The sequence below is a fragment of the Xiphophorus hellerii genome, chromosome 7, assembly GCF_003331165.1.
Source record: "Xiphophorus hellerii strain 12219 chromosome 7, Xiphophorus_hellerii-4.1, whole genome shotgun sequence".
Lineage (NCBI taxonomy): Eukaryota > Metazoa > Chordata > Actinopteri > Cyprinodontiformes > Poeciliidae > Xiphophorus > Xiphophorus hellerii.
The window spans coordinates 18,909,351-18,923,805 of NC_045678.1; the positions used below are offsets into that span (position 1 = coordinate 18,909,351).

The 14,455-nt window shown below is 35.6% G+C and overlaps 2 protein-coding genes across 2 annotated transcripts in view; one reads left to right on the forward strand and one right to left on the reverse strand.

Annotated features, from left to right (window-relative positions):
* The window catches only part of pkp4 (plakophilin 4), an 86,809-nt gene extending 73,989 nt beyond the window's left edge, over window positions 1-12,820 (reverse strand). The window contains exon 1 of the mRNA XM_032567069.1: window positions 12,684-12,820. The gene's annotated coding sequence lies outside the window, so the exon portion shown is untranslated. The remainder of the gene's footprint in view (window positions 1-12,683) is intronic.
* Window positions 12,821-12,968: 148 nt separating this feature from the next.
* Window positions 12,969-14,455, forward strand: part of LOC116722780 (coiled-coil domain-containing protein 148) — a 32,731-nt gene continuing 31,244 nt past the window's right edge. Inside the window, exons 1-2 of the mRNA XM_032567072.1 lie at window positions 12,969-13,421; window positions 13,825-13,946. Coding sequence (XP_032422963.1) covers window positions 13,358-13,421; window positions 13,825-13,946 — 186 coding nt within the window. The 5' untranslated portion in view covers window positions 12,969-13,357. The remainder of the gene's footprint in view (window positions 13,422-13,824; window positions 13,947-14,455) is intronic.

Consider the following 14,455-nt stretch of genomic DNA (forward strand, 5'->3'; position numbering starts at 1 on the left):
TGTCAGATAACCTGAAATGCAGTTTTTTTAAAATAATGATTCGATTTTATTACAGAAAACAGCTATCCGAAGCATTCTGGCTTTCTCCTGTTTGAAAAAGTAATTGCTACCCTAAATCTAATAACTTGTCACTCATGACAGGTACAACTATTTGAAGTATTTTTATTAGCAATATACAGTAGTTATTGAATTTTTATATAACTAACCAAACAAGCAACAGTGGTACAGTTACCATAGGATTCACATTAAGCAACGTAGTCCCCAAAATAAACAAATGTAAATTAAAAACAAAAAAACAAATTCAACCAGGAAACACAAAAAAGAAACAAAAACTCAAAAAAAACTCAGCAATAAACATCATTTTCTAAATTAAAGATTACCATATTTCTTCAAAGCCTTCTCAAAATATAAATAGTGGTTGATTCGTGATTTAATATTGTGACATATTAAATTGTGAATTATTATATTACATTTTTACATCATGTTAGTTAATGTAGCTTTTCCCCCTAATAAATGGGGCCAACATTTAATAAGTGATTTTTTTTTTCTTTTTACTCAGGTTATCTTTGTCTAATATTAAAATTCATCTACAGGAGACAAAAAAGCAAAAAAATATAATAATAATAATAATAATAATAAAACTGAAGAAATCTGTAGAGGCCAATACTTTTTCACAACACCTACATCAGAATGCACTAACGTACACATTATTAATGTGTCCTCTGTTGCACTAAATCTCATGAGAAATGTTTACTCAAAGGAAGATGTGTTTAAAAGATGACAGCCCTCCCAAGCAATCTATGTTTACAGTGTGCAGCAATAGATCTTTCAACAAACAAATCCCAACAGAGATGAGTCACCTCTGAAATAATTTTCTCACTACACTAGGTCACCTAATGGGGAGCAGAGAGGCTCAACTTAAGTCTCATCAGCTGCTTCCAACATGGCACCCGCAGCAATATGTTGTGGCAGAGCAGGACATGAATTATTCTAATTGCATGCAAATCCCTTAAATAGAATCACAGATTGAGCTAGGCAGACATGCTTCATCCTGTCACACATTGTTAGTTAAATACATTTAATACCCTGATGCATTTCTGCATACTGTTACAATGCAAATACAGTGACTACTGCTGCCTAATAAAGAATTATAGTATTAGATTGGGTTGTGTGATTTCACAGAAGTCATTAAAATAAACTAATTCATTTTGTAGCACTTGTGCTAGAAGATTGTTGCTAAACATGATTTGATCATGGTTTGAGTTGATCATCATTTAACCTCTTTTAAAAGTTCAGCAAGTGTCTGGTTAAATCAGGGGAGCACACTTTACTAAACCGGTGCACTCCATTTGCTGTGACAACCATTTTCTGTCCAGACCGAATTATTTGACATACCATAATAACAAGTTACTGATGATGACAAATGTTAAGTTATATTTTTATGTCCCAATGGACAGAAACATCAAAATCATAAAAATAAGAGCACAACATGAAATAAATGGATACATCTCTAGCCATACACGCAGTAAGCTTGCCATTTAATTTTTTAGCAAAGGTATCTCACGGTTTTAGATACAAACTATGACTGGAGCCCCTCCCCATCTCACTGCTGAATACTGACAACCAGCTGAATAACAGAAGGCCACATCAGCATTTCCCTTGCCCTAAAGAAAAACTAATTTGGTTGTTTGAAATTATTTTATATGGTCTATAAACCAAACAAGTACCACCTAGTACAACACTGTTAAAACTATAGTTGGAACGCTATAAAAGCTGTAAAGCCCAAATCATTTATCAACTATCGACCTTGTGTACTCCCAGTATTACTGTATAAGAAGCAGAAACAGCATAAATATGCAACATCTTGTTTAATTAGCAGTTGAAAAACCACTACTACATATAGTGTGTTCATTAAATAGTTATGTTTAAGTCTTAAAAATAATGAATAAGCATTAGAATTAACCTTATAATAGCTGTAATAAATGTTGATTAAATGATTATTATTTATTTTGCAACAGCATGTATAAAGTTGTTTTTCATTTTCAAGTAAAAGTAATTAGGTCTGTGTTAATACCTTGAAACTGTGGCATAGCTTCACAGGGTTACATTTTCTTGAGTGACTCAATGCAGTCTAAGCCATGTATAGATGTATTCTCAATAGATATAACATCCTCTACTGTTTTCACACTCCTACTGGTGACACTGTTCACTTCAATATTTCAAACAGATGCACCACAGTGCACTAAACACAAAAGCTGTAACCCCTCTTTCCTATTTTACTTGCATGAGTTAAAAAAAAAAAAACATCTAAATGTAGAATTATTAGATTATGAGACCATGGAAATTAAACATGACAATTAGAGAAATTCAGAGATATGGCCACCCTAAATAATTAGTGTTTCCCACAGAAACTAATTATAATTGCAGCAGTTATAAGAGGAGGGTAAATAATAATTTTGTTCTTGTACTTAATAACTAAATTAATGCCTTAATTTCCTCCTTGTGACTAACACTCATTGTTGCTTGTTCTTTAAGTCAACAAACTGGTAAAAAAAAAAAAGGCTCCCTCTATCTGTCCATAGTTAAAGACAAGAGCTTAATATATAAACTATTTGTTTGAATGTATGTTTATTTTGAAAATACTGAATTTACTATAAAACCACAAAAGCCTAGGGAAGTCTCTAAAACGTTTACGTTTATGTTTCTGCCTTTAAACAGAAGCAGTGGTGTTTAGGAGGTAAACAAAAAACTCCTCTCAATCCAGAAACTAAAGCTCTACATAAGAGCTGGGTTTACTGAAAAGTAATGAAAACAATTCAAAACAAAGTTTTGAATAGGTCTGTTATTATTTCACCAGTGGGGCACACCCCTGTGTGAAATGCTGATTTATGCATATGTGGGATAAAGGCTGGGAATGTAACACAGCTCAGGGACATTTTGGGGAAGTCATGATAGTTATTTTATATTAGGATGCTAAAACAATATTTCTTGAAAAAGAGACGCCTTTTCATCCATGACAATCACTAGACAGAATGTCTGTACAATTCCAGTCTTGTGACACTAAGTCCTGTTACAGAGTTGTTTGGTGCACTGAGATAGCTATTTAGAATTGTATTTGAAATGTAATCAATTACAAATTTATTGATGGAACTTGACTTAATGCTTTGTTTTGATTATTGATTCTATGTTGCATTGTGTTTCTGTGTTTGTAATGATGTAAAGCACTTTGAAATGTCTTGCTGCTGAAATGTGCTATACAAATAAAATTTGATTGATTGATTGATTGATTAAGCCAATAGTGAAAAATGATCAAGATTGCGAGACTGAATTCTTTTGTGAAGAGACATGTCCTTCTGAACCTCTGAACTTGGAAAACAAGAGAAAGAGAACTCCTTGTTCTTGTGGCATCTCTTGATAATTGAAAAGCACAAATTAGCAGATATTCACTGCAAGCCCTAAATGTGACTTTATGATTCTAATACTTAGTTATATATGGCATAGTGACAGTTAGATATTTGACATTTGACAAACAACTTGCACGTTCTAGGTGGTGCTCTGCATTGATGTACAATGTATCTGATACAGAAAACAAAACAAGCAAGAAAATGGAGGGCTCAAGATGTTCAGTCTGAAAACTAATTTTCCTTGGCACTGCCTCCTCGATGCCCAGATCTTCAGGGTAGACAAGCTGGGGTTCTAGCTGTGCTGCTGTTCATTTGTGGCAGCAGCTCATAAATACATCATGAAAACAATTAGAAAAAAAAGACAACCAGTGGTGTGCAATTATCTTTCTGACACATCTGAATCACCAACTGTGTGGTGATGTTTAAATGTGCATGTATAGGAAGAGTACGGTAATTATATTTCCGTAGTGTTATAATTATAATTTTACAACATAAGATCAAGTTTGCCTATACTTTATCACACTTAATTAAAGTGTTTTATAAATTAACTAAATGTGATGCAGAAATCTCACGTATTTTTTAATTAGTGGTGCTTTTATAAAGATGTCTGAAATTACAGCTACTTAACCTAAGAGAAAAAAAGACTAAATCTTCCTCTGTGTTCTGCTGCCTGTTGACTTTTGCATTTTCATCATCCAAGTCCTTGAAACTTTCTAAGTAAAAATACTGACCTCAAATCACTGAATATTAGAGTTCATGAACAACCTTTTCTGTGCAAAGGAAAATGTTGATCTATTATTACACAATCTAGATAAATGCCTAATAGCCCCCCTTCATTTTTTGTGAAATGTTTATTTATCAGAAATATTCAGCAGTTGGATGAGGAATAAACCTTTGAAAGACCTATATGTTGCCAAAACAATTTAATAAAAGTGCAATCGGAAAGTTAGCCACAAATAGCTCTGAAGATTTAGAAAACCCATTCTGAACAGAGACAGAGAAAAAAACATTAACTCCATTACCTGACTTATTGGTAAAGTTAAATGCATATTCAATAATTAAATATACACAAATGTATATTTAATTATTGAATATGCATTTAACCCTCCCTTAAAGGGTTAAGGGAGTTAAATGAATTTTATATTAGTAGAATTCTACTAATTCTACATTAGTAAAATTTAACATTCTAATGTTAAATTTGACATTAATAGAAAGGGACTAAGGTGTCGCAACCTGAGCAGAAATACAAGTTGGTTCAAAGAAAGTAAATAGTAGCATCAACTAAATACACAGCCTTATTAATGACAAACATAATTCTTGATTATGTTGACCTAGTTCCTGTTGATTTTCATTGTAATTCTCACGCAGTCTGATTATTATTGATTAATCTTAAAGTGCTAATGCAAAGAAATTCAAAAATCTCTAGATTCTTCTTTAAATTGGTGAAAGAGATCATTAAAAGATCTCCAGACTGATCTTTGATAGATTGTGAAACTGATTATGAGACTGATTACTCAAGGCTAGAAAAGGATGTGAGCTTTACTGTATATTGAGGTTTTTGCAGTGATGTGAATGAACACTATAAGGTGGTGAAAAATGTTTTAGGGAATCTGGTCGCACATACCACAATCGCAAAAATAAAAAGTCTTTTGGTCAATTGGATCTTTGCAGGACATAGTATTGTACTATTATACGTGTGCAGGTTAATTTAACAGATTTCTTTTCTACATGGACTAAACTAAATGGTGACAGAAAACTAGTTCTCTAACCATGATTTCACACAGCTTTAGATACAGTATAAATCTTGATATAATACAGCCCCCATTCACATCTTAACTTTCATGCAAAATGTAAAGCTTAGAAGTCTATAAAATGTCACTTTAAATGCCATGGGTTTGAACTGCATTCATTTGCTCATTTTCAAAGTCAAGAAATCCACTTTCTGAGGTAATTTGACTTTGTTGCACTCATCTAAATGCCTTGACATTTAAAAAGGGAATCTGCTATGCAAACAGGTGAGGCATGTAAATCCTGCACATTGTTTAGTTTTCAGCTACGGACTAGATAATTAGCCCAAGGTGTGTGGTCACTGGAATGACATGGGGAGATGCCATCATGTTCTGACTAGGATTGCCATAATCATCAATATTTAGATAATATTTATTCAAATGATACTCAGTGGCAAGAAAATCAATGCAAACTGACCAATTTTCCTTCTTCAGATAGCAGTAACAGCGACTCAGCCTCATGCTTTTCTGCAGCGATTCACCTGAACTTTCATGATTGAGAAAAAAATCAATCATGAAGGTTAATCATGAAACTTCGAGCTGCAGCTGGAAGTTTGAAACTAAAATGGAAAGAACATCCAAAGAAAACCCTTTACAATTCACCTTTGGTCAAAAAGGTAAAGATACAAGTGTGGTTCGAAGGTGTTTTGTTTATGAGGCAGTAGGATGAAGATAAAGCTAAAGATTTTCAGATGCTATGGAGCTAATGTTATAACCAACACTAGGATGTTTAACAGCACTTTAAAAAGATCAATGACGTTCTTGTATTTATAATGCTAAAGTAGAAAGCGGCCTATGCTATTGGGTCACTCTATTCCACTGTGGGTACGAATTAACATAGAATATTCCTCAGCATGCAGCTCAATCCTTATAGTTAGCTATAAAGGAATTAGCCACTAATGTAGCTCATAATAAGTTGAGAAAACACTAATTACACTGAATCTGGGCTGAATATGACATTTGTACCAGAAACTACGTAGTCAGGCCCCGTAACCTACCCTCAGACTGGCTACATTGCCTACTACGTATGATAACTAAAGCAAAAAATAAAAAAATTAAAATTTTGACTGCAAATAGTAATATTTACTGCTAGAAACAACTCTTTCTTCGAAAAAGGTTGTGGAAGGTGATATCTGGTACTGAGTAATTTTCTTAGGTTCGGTAGGGAGTGTGATATTTTTGTATTGTGATAGACCTGTCTCTGACTCAAACACCAACACCACCGAACTTGAACAAAGAAATCTAGAAGGACAGACAAAACCAAGCGTAGCGCTAAAAAGAAAAAGTCAAGTACTTTAAGTCAAATGTCTAAAAAGAAATTGACTATAAATTTCCTTTGATTATCTTCAAAACTGAAAAGACAAATACAATGCTGGTCCCGTTCATATTGCCAGTTTTATTAATGCAGAATTGTAAATAAGATTAAAATGTTTGTTTAGTCAGATAATTCAGGAAGCTGCTTCTTAGAACCCTAAAATCAACGTGGCATTTTCAAACTTTATCACTTAAAGTAAGTGAATATTCACTACTTAAGTAATATGATTTTTTGTTGTATCTGTACATGAGGCCAACTGAGTCTAAAGGATGACAAGATTAAAAAAAATCTCTTTTAGCTTTGTCTTTCCTCCTTGAAAAGTGTTTCATCCCACCGTTCCCTTAACCACTAGTAAAAAGATTAATTTTTCCTGGGGTGATAATGTGAGAAGAACTTTACATTCAGCAAGGTAGACTGTTAGCTGCTGAGGTAACTCTGACTGAATTGTTTAAACAGTTAGCTCTTTGCTAAGGAAGGAAGAAACTCTGTCCTTCTACTGTCCACATCAACAGAGACGAATGTCCATGTTACAGACTCAGCAAGTCAGATCAATGGGTGGCTGTTTTACTGAGCAAAATTCTATTGTGCCTCTAATCTCTAAAAATGCTGACATGCTCTGTGCTCCGTATTATCTTCAGCTATCAGGAACCCAACCACAGCATGAAATCTGGGACTCTTCCCGTCTACATATCCAGTTAGATCAACATTTAGCCACCAGCCACGCATGTTAAGGCTTATTCACACACACAAGCAGGTCTAACTGTGACTTATTGATGATTAATGGCTGTTTAATTTATTCAAGTAAATTAGTTGTTTTTTTTTCCAGATACAATCAGAAAACGTTCTAAAAACAGATGATAATTGCTTGGAACTGTTTTAATTAATATCACATTGCCAAATCTAAAGTTCAGCTTTTTAATACTTAAGAAAGAATGTGTGCACATGATCTATATCTGCCATCATGTGAACAAAGTGGGGAACTATGGAAATTCCCCACTTTACTACATGTGGTTTTTGCTCAGTGGAGACAAGATGAATGCTTTCAAACCAAGCCATAATGTGGAATGGAAAGAACCTATGTTTGTTGGCTTTCATGAGAAAGTGATTTATATCACTTATGATGAACGTACGTGTTCACTGGGTTGATTGCTTCTGCTACTGTTTTGTGATCAGTCATCTTCATCCCACAAAAGCTATATACCAAAGTTGCTCAGGCAACTTCTTAGACAAGACAGATGCACATAAACATCACTCAGACATGTCTTCATTATTCTGCAAACTATAAAGCAAATGTCCTCTTGCCGTAGTTGCTATGCAGAGTTTTTCATGCTTTTCGTTTATCAATATACAGATGCAACTCAATAAGAGAATTGCATCAATTTTAAAATTTTAATTAATTTAGTATACAGATTCATTTCATACAGAGATGTATTTTAAGGATCTATATCTGTAAATGTTACAGCTATTGAAAACCTAAAACCTAGTTTTTGTTATGGCCAACACAATCATAAGGACAACTGCTGACTTGACAGTTGTCCAGCAGACGGTGACTAACACCATCCACCAGAAAGGTAAACCTAAAAAAGTCATTGTGATAGGAGCTAGATGTTCACACTGTGTTGGATCCAAGCTTATTATCTGAAGGTTGAGTGGAAGGAAAAACTGTAATAGAAAAAGGTTCAAAAGTAACAAATATAACCACAGCCATGATGGGAAGAAAATCCCATTCAAGAGTCAGGGGGGATTAATGAGGACTACAGTGTTTCAAATTACTATACACACACACAGAGAGATCTATCCAGAACATTTTCTCATTCCTTGTGTTAAGCCAAGCAGAAAAAAAACTGGACTGTTGCTTAGTTCTCCAAAGTCCTTTTCAGATTAATGCAACTTTTGCATTTCATTTAGAAATCAAGATCCTGCAGTTCAGACGAAGAGTGAAAAAGCACATAATCCAAATTGCTTGAGGTCCAGTATGAAGTGTCAAGAGTTATTCATAATTTGGAGAGCAAAATCATATGATGGTGTTAATCCAATGTATTTTATTAGGTCCAAAGGCAGCGCGGTAGAAGGAGGCAGGAAATTTTAGACCACTTCCTGCCTCCTTCTACTGACGAGCTTGATGGAGATGCTGATTTTATTTTCCAGTAGGACTTGTCACCTGTCCACCCTGCCAAAGGTACCAAAAGCCATTTCAATGACCATGATGCTACTGTGTTTGGTTAGTCAGAAAACTTGTCTGACCTAAACACAAGTTTATTCTGTATTGCAAGGGGAACATGTGGGTCAACAAACCCAACAATGCACACAAGCTAATGGCTGCTATTAAAGCAACCTGGGTTTCCCTTGAGCTCCAACAGTCACACAGCCCGATCATAACATTGATGCAATAATTCATGAAGGCTGACATTTCTACATTCAAATAATTTTTTTAATTCCTTTTATTACTTTAAAATGAATAAACTTTACTATTTTAAACTGATAAATTGAAGTTTGGGTTTTCATGAGCCACTATCAGCAAAATGAAATGAAATAAATTAAGTACATCACTTGATGGGTATTAAGATTTTTCTCTCTTCAACCAAAAGATTATATTTTTATTTACTTAAGTGTGCTTGTACATTATGTCTGCATGGTGTGTCCATATATTTGGTGAAACACTAATTGAACAAAAGATGCAGTAAAAACTTGAATTTTCAGGGAGTAGAACTGACTGAGTTGCACACAATGGACACTGAATTTGTCTTGACAAGCTGGTAGGGTGTAGAGGGTGCTTGGGGGGCTCTTTAGCACAGACACAAAGAAAGCTCACCACTTTGTTTCCAAGCTTACAGCCTATGAAGTAAGGGAAAAATACTTTCTCTTTCCCAAAAATTGGTGGGGAATAGTGTGGGAGGGGGCTTCTTTTTGACTGTAGCTTAAAAAAAAAGAAATCTGACACGCAACGTGGGGGTAAAGGATTAAGCCTTGATGTTAGCCAGAATTTAGGGGGTGAAAAAGCATAAGGAGAACAGACCTGCCAAAGACTACCAAGCTATTCAGCTCTTGTCAGTTTCCATTAAAAAGAACTCACCATGAAGTCTGGGTCAAATAATCACACCAGCGACCTTTGCTATGGCTGCGGTTTTGTCTGCTCTAGGATGGGGTTGTTTCTTCTATATAAAGAATGCCTTCCCCAAAAACATAATAGTGTTAGCACACATGTGAGGGAATTCACATTGCTCTTTAAACAAATCACACTTTTCTCAAAGAAGAACAATGAACAAGCGGTACCATGATGAAATAATTAGATCAAGTTGTACAAGACGTCCTCTGAAAATTAAAAATGAACATCCAATGGGCCAAACAAAGTCTCGTACTTTAGGTATAAGCTAAAAACTGCAAAGCAACAATAAAAGATAGTGGAACAGTCTGGCTCCGTCTTGCTCTCTCGATTCCAAAGAAAACCACCCCTGATGGTTGTCAGCTGTGAGGCTGTGTGTAAGCAGTGCAGTAATGTGAATCACGAGGGGAGGGTTTCACTGAGTATCTGTGCTTAGGTCTGACGGTGTGAGAAAAAGAGAGAATGACTGCAAGAGACAGTGAAGCATCTGAACTTCTAGTATTCCAGTATAAAACTCACTTACTCTATGGCATGCAGATAACCTGTCCACTTCTGCATGATGAAAGCTGAAAGAATGCTCCTTTTCAGAGGCAGGAGGAGACAAGGTCTATTATCATTACCAAAATGTGTAGCCTTCATTACCCCCAAACAATTAGATGATAATGTTTTTCAAACCATTTAAAGCCTTAGAAGTGGGGCTGCAATGCTATTCCAGATGTTTTAATAAACTGCTCAATCTTCATTTATTAGGCTGACTTTCACCATTTGTTGTAAGAAAAAACAAGCAAGAAACCGCCTCTTTTAATGAGCTTACATTTCCAATTTGGCTTTAGAAGGAAGAGATGCCCACAGCTGTAATACCTTCTTTTTAATTTAAAAAAATATATGTATAGATAGAAAAGCAGTTGTTAAAAGCTCTGAAGTCAAAATATGTGATTGACATAAAAAAGGAGAAACACAAAAAACAAAAAACAGGGAAAACCAGTTGAAGCTCAAAACAAGGGGAAAATTGTGTGGGAATATTGATGGCGATTAGAAAATGACATTGTTGTTTTCCCTTTTGATTGCTTTTATGCAAATTAAGCATCACTAATAACTATGCAAAGTTACTGCACTCAGCTGAAATAATGGTACCATATTTTTGTGGGAAGTTGTCATTAAATAAGTGAATGTCAACTCTGAAAATAAATTAATTGTTTAAGGGTTGTTTTACATTAGCAGAAAACCCCAAGAACTTCAGACAAACCATCCTACAAACCAGGATTTATGTACAGTTTATGTAAGCTACAGAATGAAGTAGAGACTCAATAGTGTATTTTGTGCTGCATTAGACAGTGAACTATATTACAAACTAAATCAAATCACTTCCATTTTGAATTTGGGTGGAACAAGGGACTTGACATGTGTTTGTCAAGTCCCTTATTTATTTGCACAAATAAATAAAGTAGTTATAGAACAGTTGCATGCATAAAAATATCACACTTGCCACCCCTCTCTCACCTGTTGCTGCTGTTCAGTTGGTTGATTGAAAGCCTCACTTTTCCTCCACTTACAAGAATAAAATTAAATATTTCTGTTAATAGTTAATAATACTCATTCTTTAAAACACAATACCTTTGGGGGGGGGGTGTTTCTTTGTTAGTTCTGTGATTTTTTTCCTTTCATTAATGTAATGTATCACACCATATATTTTCTACTATGATATTACATTTAAAAAATATATATTTCTGGTTATGAAAAATACAAAGAATGTGTTATCCCAAGGCCTCAACCTCTCTCTCTCTCTCTCTGACCTTCCTGATCTTGCTCACTAAGCTCTATATCAGTCATGGGCAATGAAGAAGATGCAAGTGGCAATACTGTAAAGAAAAGTTTTCATGCATTGATTTGAATTAATTTAGTCTACCAAACACTGTATCCAAGTAGTCCTTTGACATATTCCTGTTGGGATCACAAATGTCATTGGACATATTTTGCACACAGCAACATCTGATGAAAATTTCATTGTATCAAAAGAAACATAACCTTAAAACAAAAAAGGGTCAAAAATATGCCAATTTTGTGAAAATGTTCATCTCTTTGCCTTTAAAACTATGTGCTGTCATTGTAAACTGAAACCAATAATCACTTTATTTACCTGTTATTCCTATGTGTGCAGTGTTACAATTAGGATAACGTCTAGACCACTGAATTAATTAAGCGGCAACAGAAAATTCCCATGAATATGACATCCTTTACTAATAATATAATCATTGGGTGAGTGACATGATATTTGAGACAATTACCCTATTAGTACCGTTATAAGCATGCTGCATGTAAAAACATTAGCTTAGATAATTAGAGTTTTTCTCAAGCAGTCAAGGTGGCAACGAAGTGCATTATCTAAAGGTCGGTTTTCTGCACAATACACAGCAATGGGAGCTTGAAGAAACGCCCCTGGGTTTTAAAAAAAAATGCAGATTAGGGTAATTAAATATGGCGTTGTTTGAACGTAACGAGTAAAACGTGGGAGTTAAAAAAAAAAGGTAAAGTCAATCTAGTGGGGGCAGGAGAAATTAGGATCCCCGCCTCTCTGCAAACTCGCATTCCAGAGATTCCCACACTCCTAAAACTCACCTGCCTTTTACTTTACCGGTTACAAAGCAAGGTTATAGTGGCATGTTCACTAAATACAGTGAGCTCTTTTTAAGAAAAAAAACTGGTGCAGAAACTGTTTCTTTGCGCTATCCGGCTAAGTTTTCCCAGCAACGGTTAGGGACGACATGAAGAAACAGCGCGAGGACTCTCCCTGAAAGGTGAGCGCGGTCTGCGAGGAAACGGTCCAAAGAAGAAGATTAGCCGGGAATTGGATTGTTTCCCGCAGAGAAGAAGCTTTAAAATAGCTTATCTACTCTTTCACTCGCACATAAAGCGCTCCCTCTTGGTTTTCTCCGAAAAATTTGACTTTCAGAGTTGAACCAGCTGCCCGTTCCCTCCTGCTTCTTCTCCGAGAAGCAGAGATGCTCTACCCTCCTAAATTACTCTGCAGTTGGAAATGCTATGAAAAACAAACAAGAAAAGAACAATTCACATACCTTTGAGGACAGTTGCTGCGCTGGGCTGAGCTGCGGCTCGGACCTACGTGGAAATGCGTAACTTCATCTGTAAAGTCCAGTTTACTCCCATGCATGTGGAAGAACGAAACTCGTGTCCATTCTGGAGGGGAAGAAGAGACAACCCCTTCCCTGCTTCCAGCAGCAGTCCCAGGCAGAGCGAACTGACATGACGTAACTGGAAATGTGGGAAACCAAAGTGCACTCCTGATTGGTTGTGGCATGATAAGTAGGCGTTTCCGAGGTGGTACGTACGCTTGAAATGGCCAGTTAGAATAGAGATGACAGTTACCGTGGTTACTGTGGTTTGTCAACCTATACACTAAAGAAGGGAAAACTAGGTAAGTTAGATGGTTTAGTAAGTAAATAGATGTTGATTTTTCTGGCATGACAACTAATACTTATAAGACCCATGTAAAGGTAACCCATTACAATTTATTGAGGTCTAATTTGTTTGATTTTAGAAGTTGACGTTCTGTTTCTGATTCTCCATATTTATAAGCACTTTCCTCAGAGATTTTGTAAAACAAGATATAGCCTGATTTCTTTACTTTTGCCTGTGTGTCAGTAGAGCAATGCGCCAATTTTTGTCTTTATAATTTTTAAAATGCAATGATAATTGTTTTTTATTTGTAAAGGAATCTAATTAATCAAATATGGACCAAACAAGTGCAGGGAATCTACCCAAATTCATAACAAGCTACAGGGCACAAGATGCAGGTGAGTAACTGAGAATTGGATCGAGATGTTGCTGACTAGTAACAAAGTCGCCTACTGAACTTTTGTATATCTTTGGCTCACTAAACCCGTTAAAAGCCCCAGGTGCTGTCATGTTTTTGATGTTTTTGTCAGAGGCTACGTTGCTTTGTGTTCCTTCACCTTCCTCCCAGAGTAGCAGGTGAAGCACTTAGAAAAATATGTCTGACAGCTTGAGTTTACTGTCTGCTAACCCCACTCTGTGCGGTAATTTCTGAAATATCCATATAGTTTACAATCGATGTAGTCCCTCTGTCTGCCTCTGTATTATTTTCTTAGTTGGTTTCACTTCAGACAATAGCTGATGAGATTTTCAAGAGTTTCAAGGATTCCAATTCAGCCATATCATTTGCTTTCATCCATGCAGAAAAACTGACTCTACGAATGAAAAACGGTGTTGGCAGCCCCATGTACAAACTGGCTGAATATGAAACGCTGCAAGCCTTTGTTGATGCCAGACGTCGGGAGTACCATCTCATTGGACAAAAGGTAGATTTTGGTAATCAGGATCATCCATGCCCTAAAACAATGCGGTATGAAATTAATTCTTGGTACATTTGTTAACGCTGTGACTTAGAAGCAAATGAGGAGGAAATTGCTGTAAAGACACTCTGTGCCCTTACCAGAGCACAAGCTGACAAAAACCTGAGTTTGATGAGTTATTATAACACTCATCAAACTTCAAATAGCATATTTTGACTACATGAATCAAACACTTACAAAGTACTGTTTTTCACTTTTACTCGGTCCAGAAATATGAATCTGTGTATTAATAATACTGTAGTGGAGAATAACAGTTGTGCAAATTTTAATTTAATTCTGTGTTGTTTTAAAGCAAAACCATTTTAAGTTCTTAGTTGTATGACTAAGCAGAGCAGTTATTCTGACGCCAGTGGTGATTAAGGTGTTAGGCCTATGTTGTTTTAATTGGTGAGCTGTCAGAAGTCTTTTTGCATCATGCCTTTGGCTTGTTCCAATGCGGCTTTCTGCACATTAAA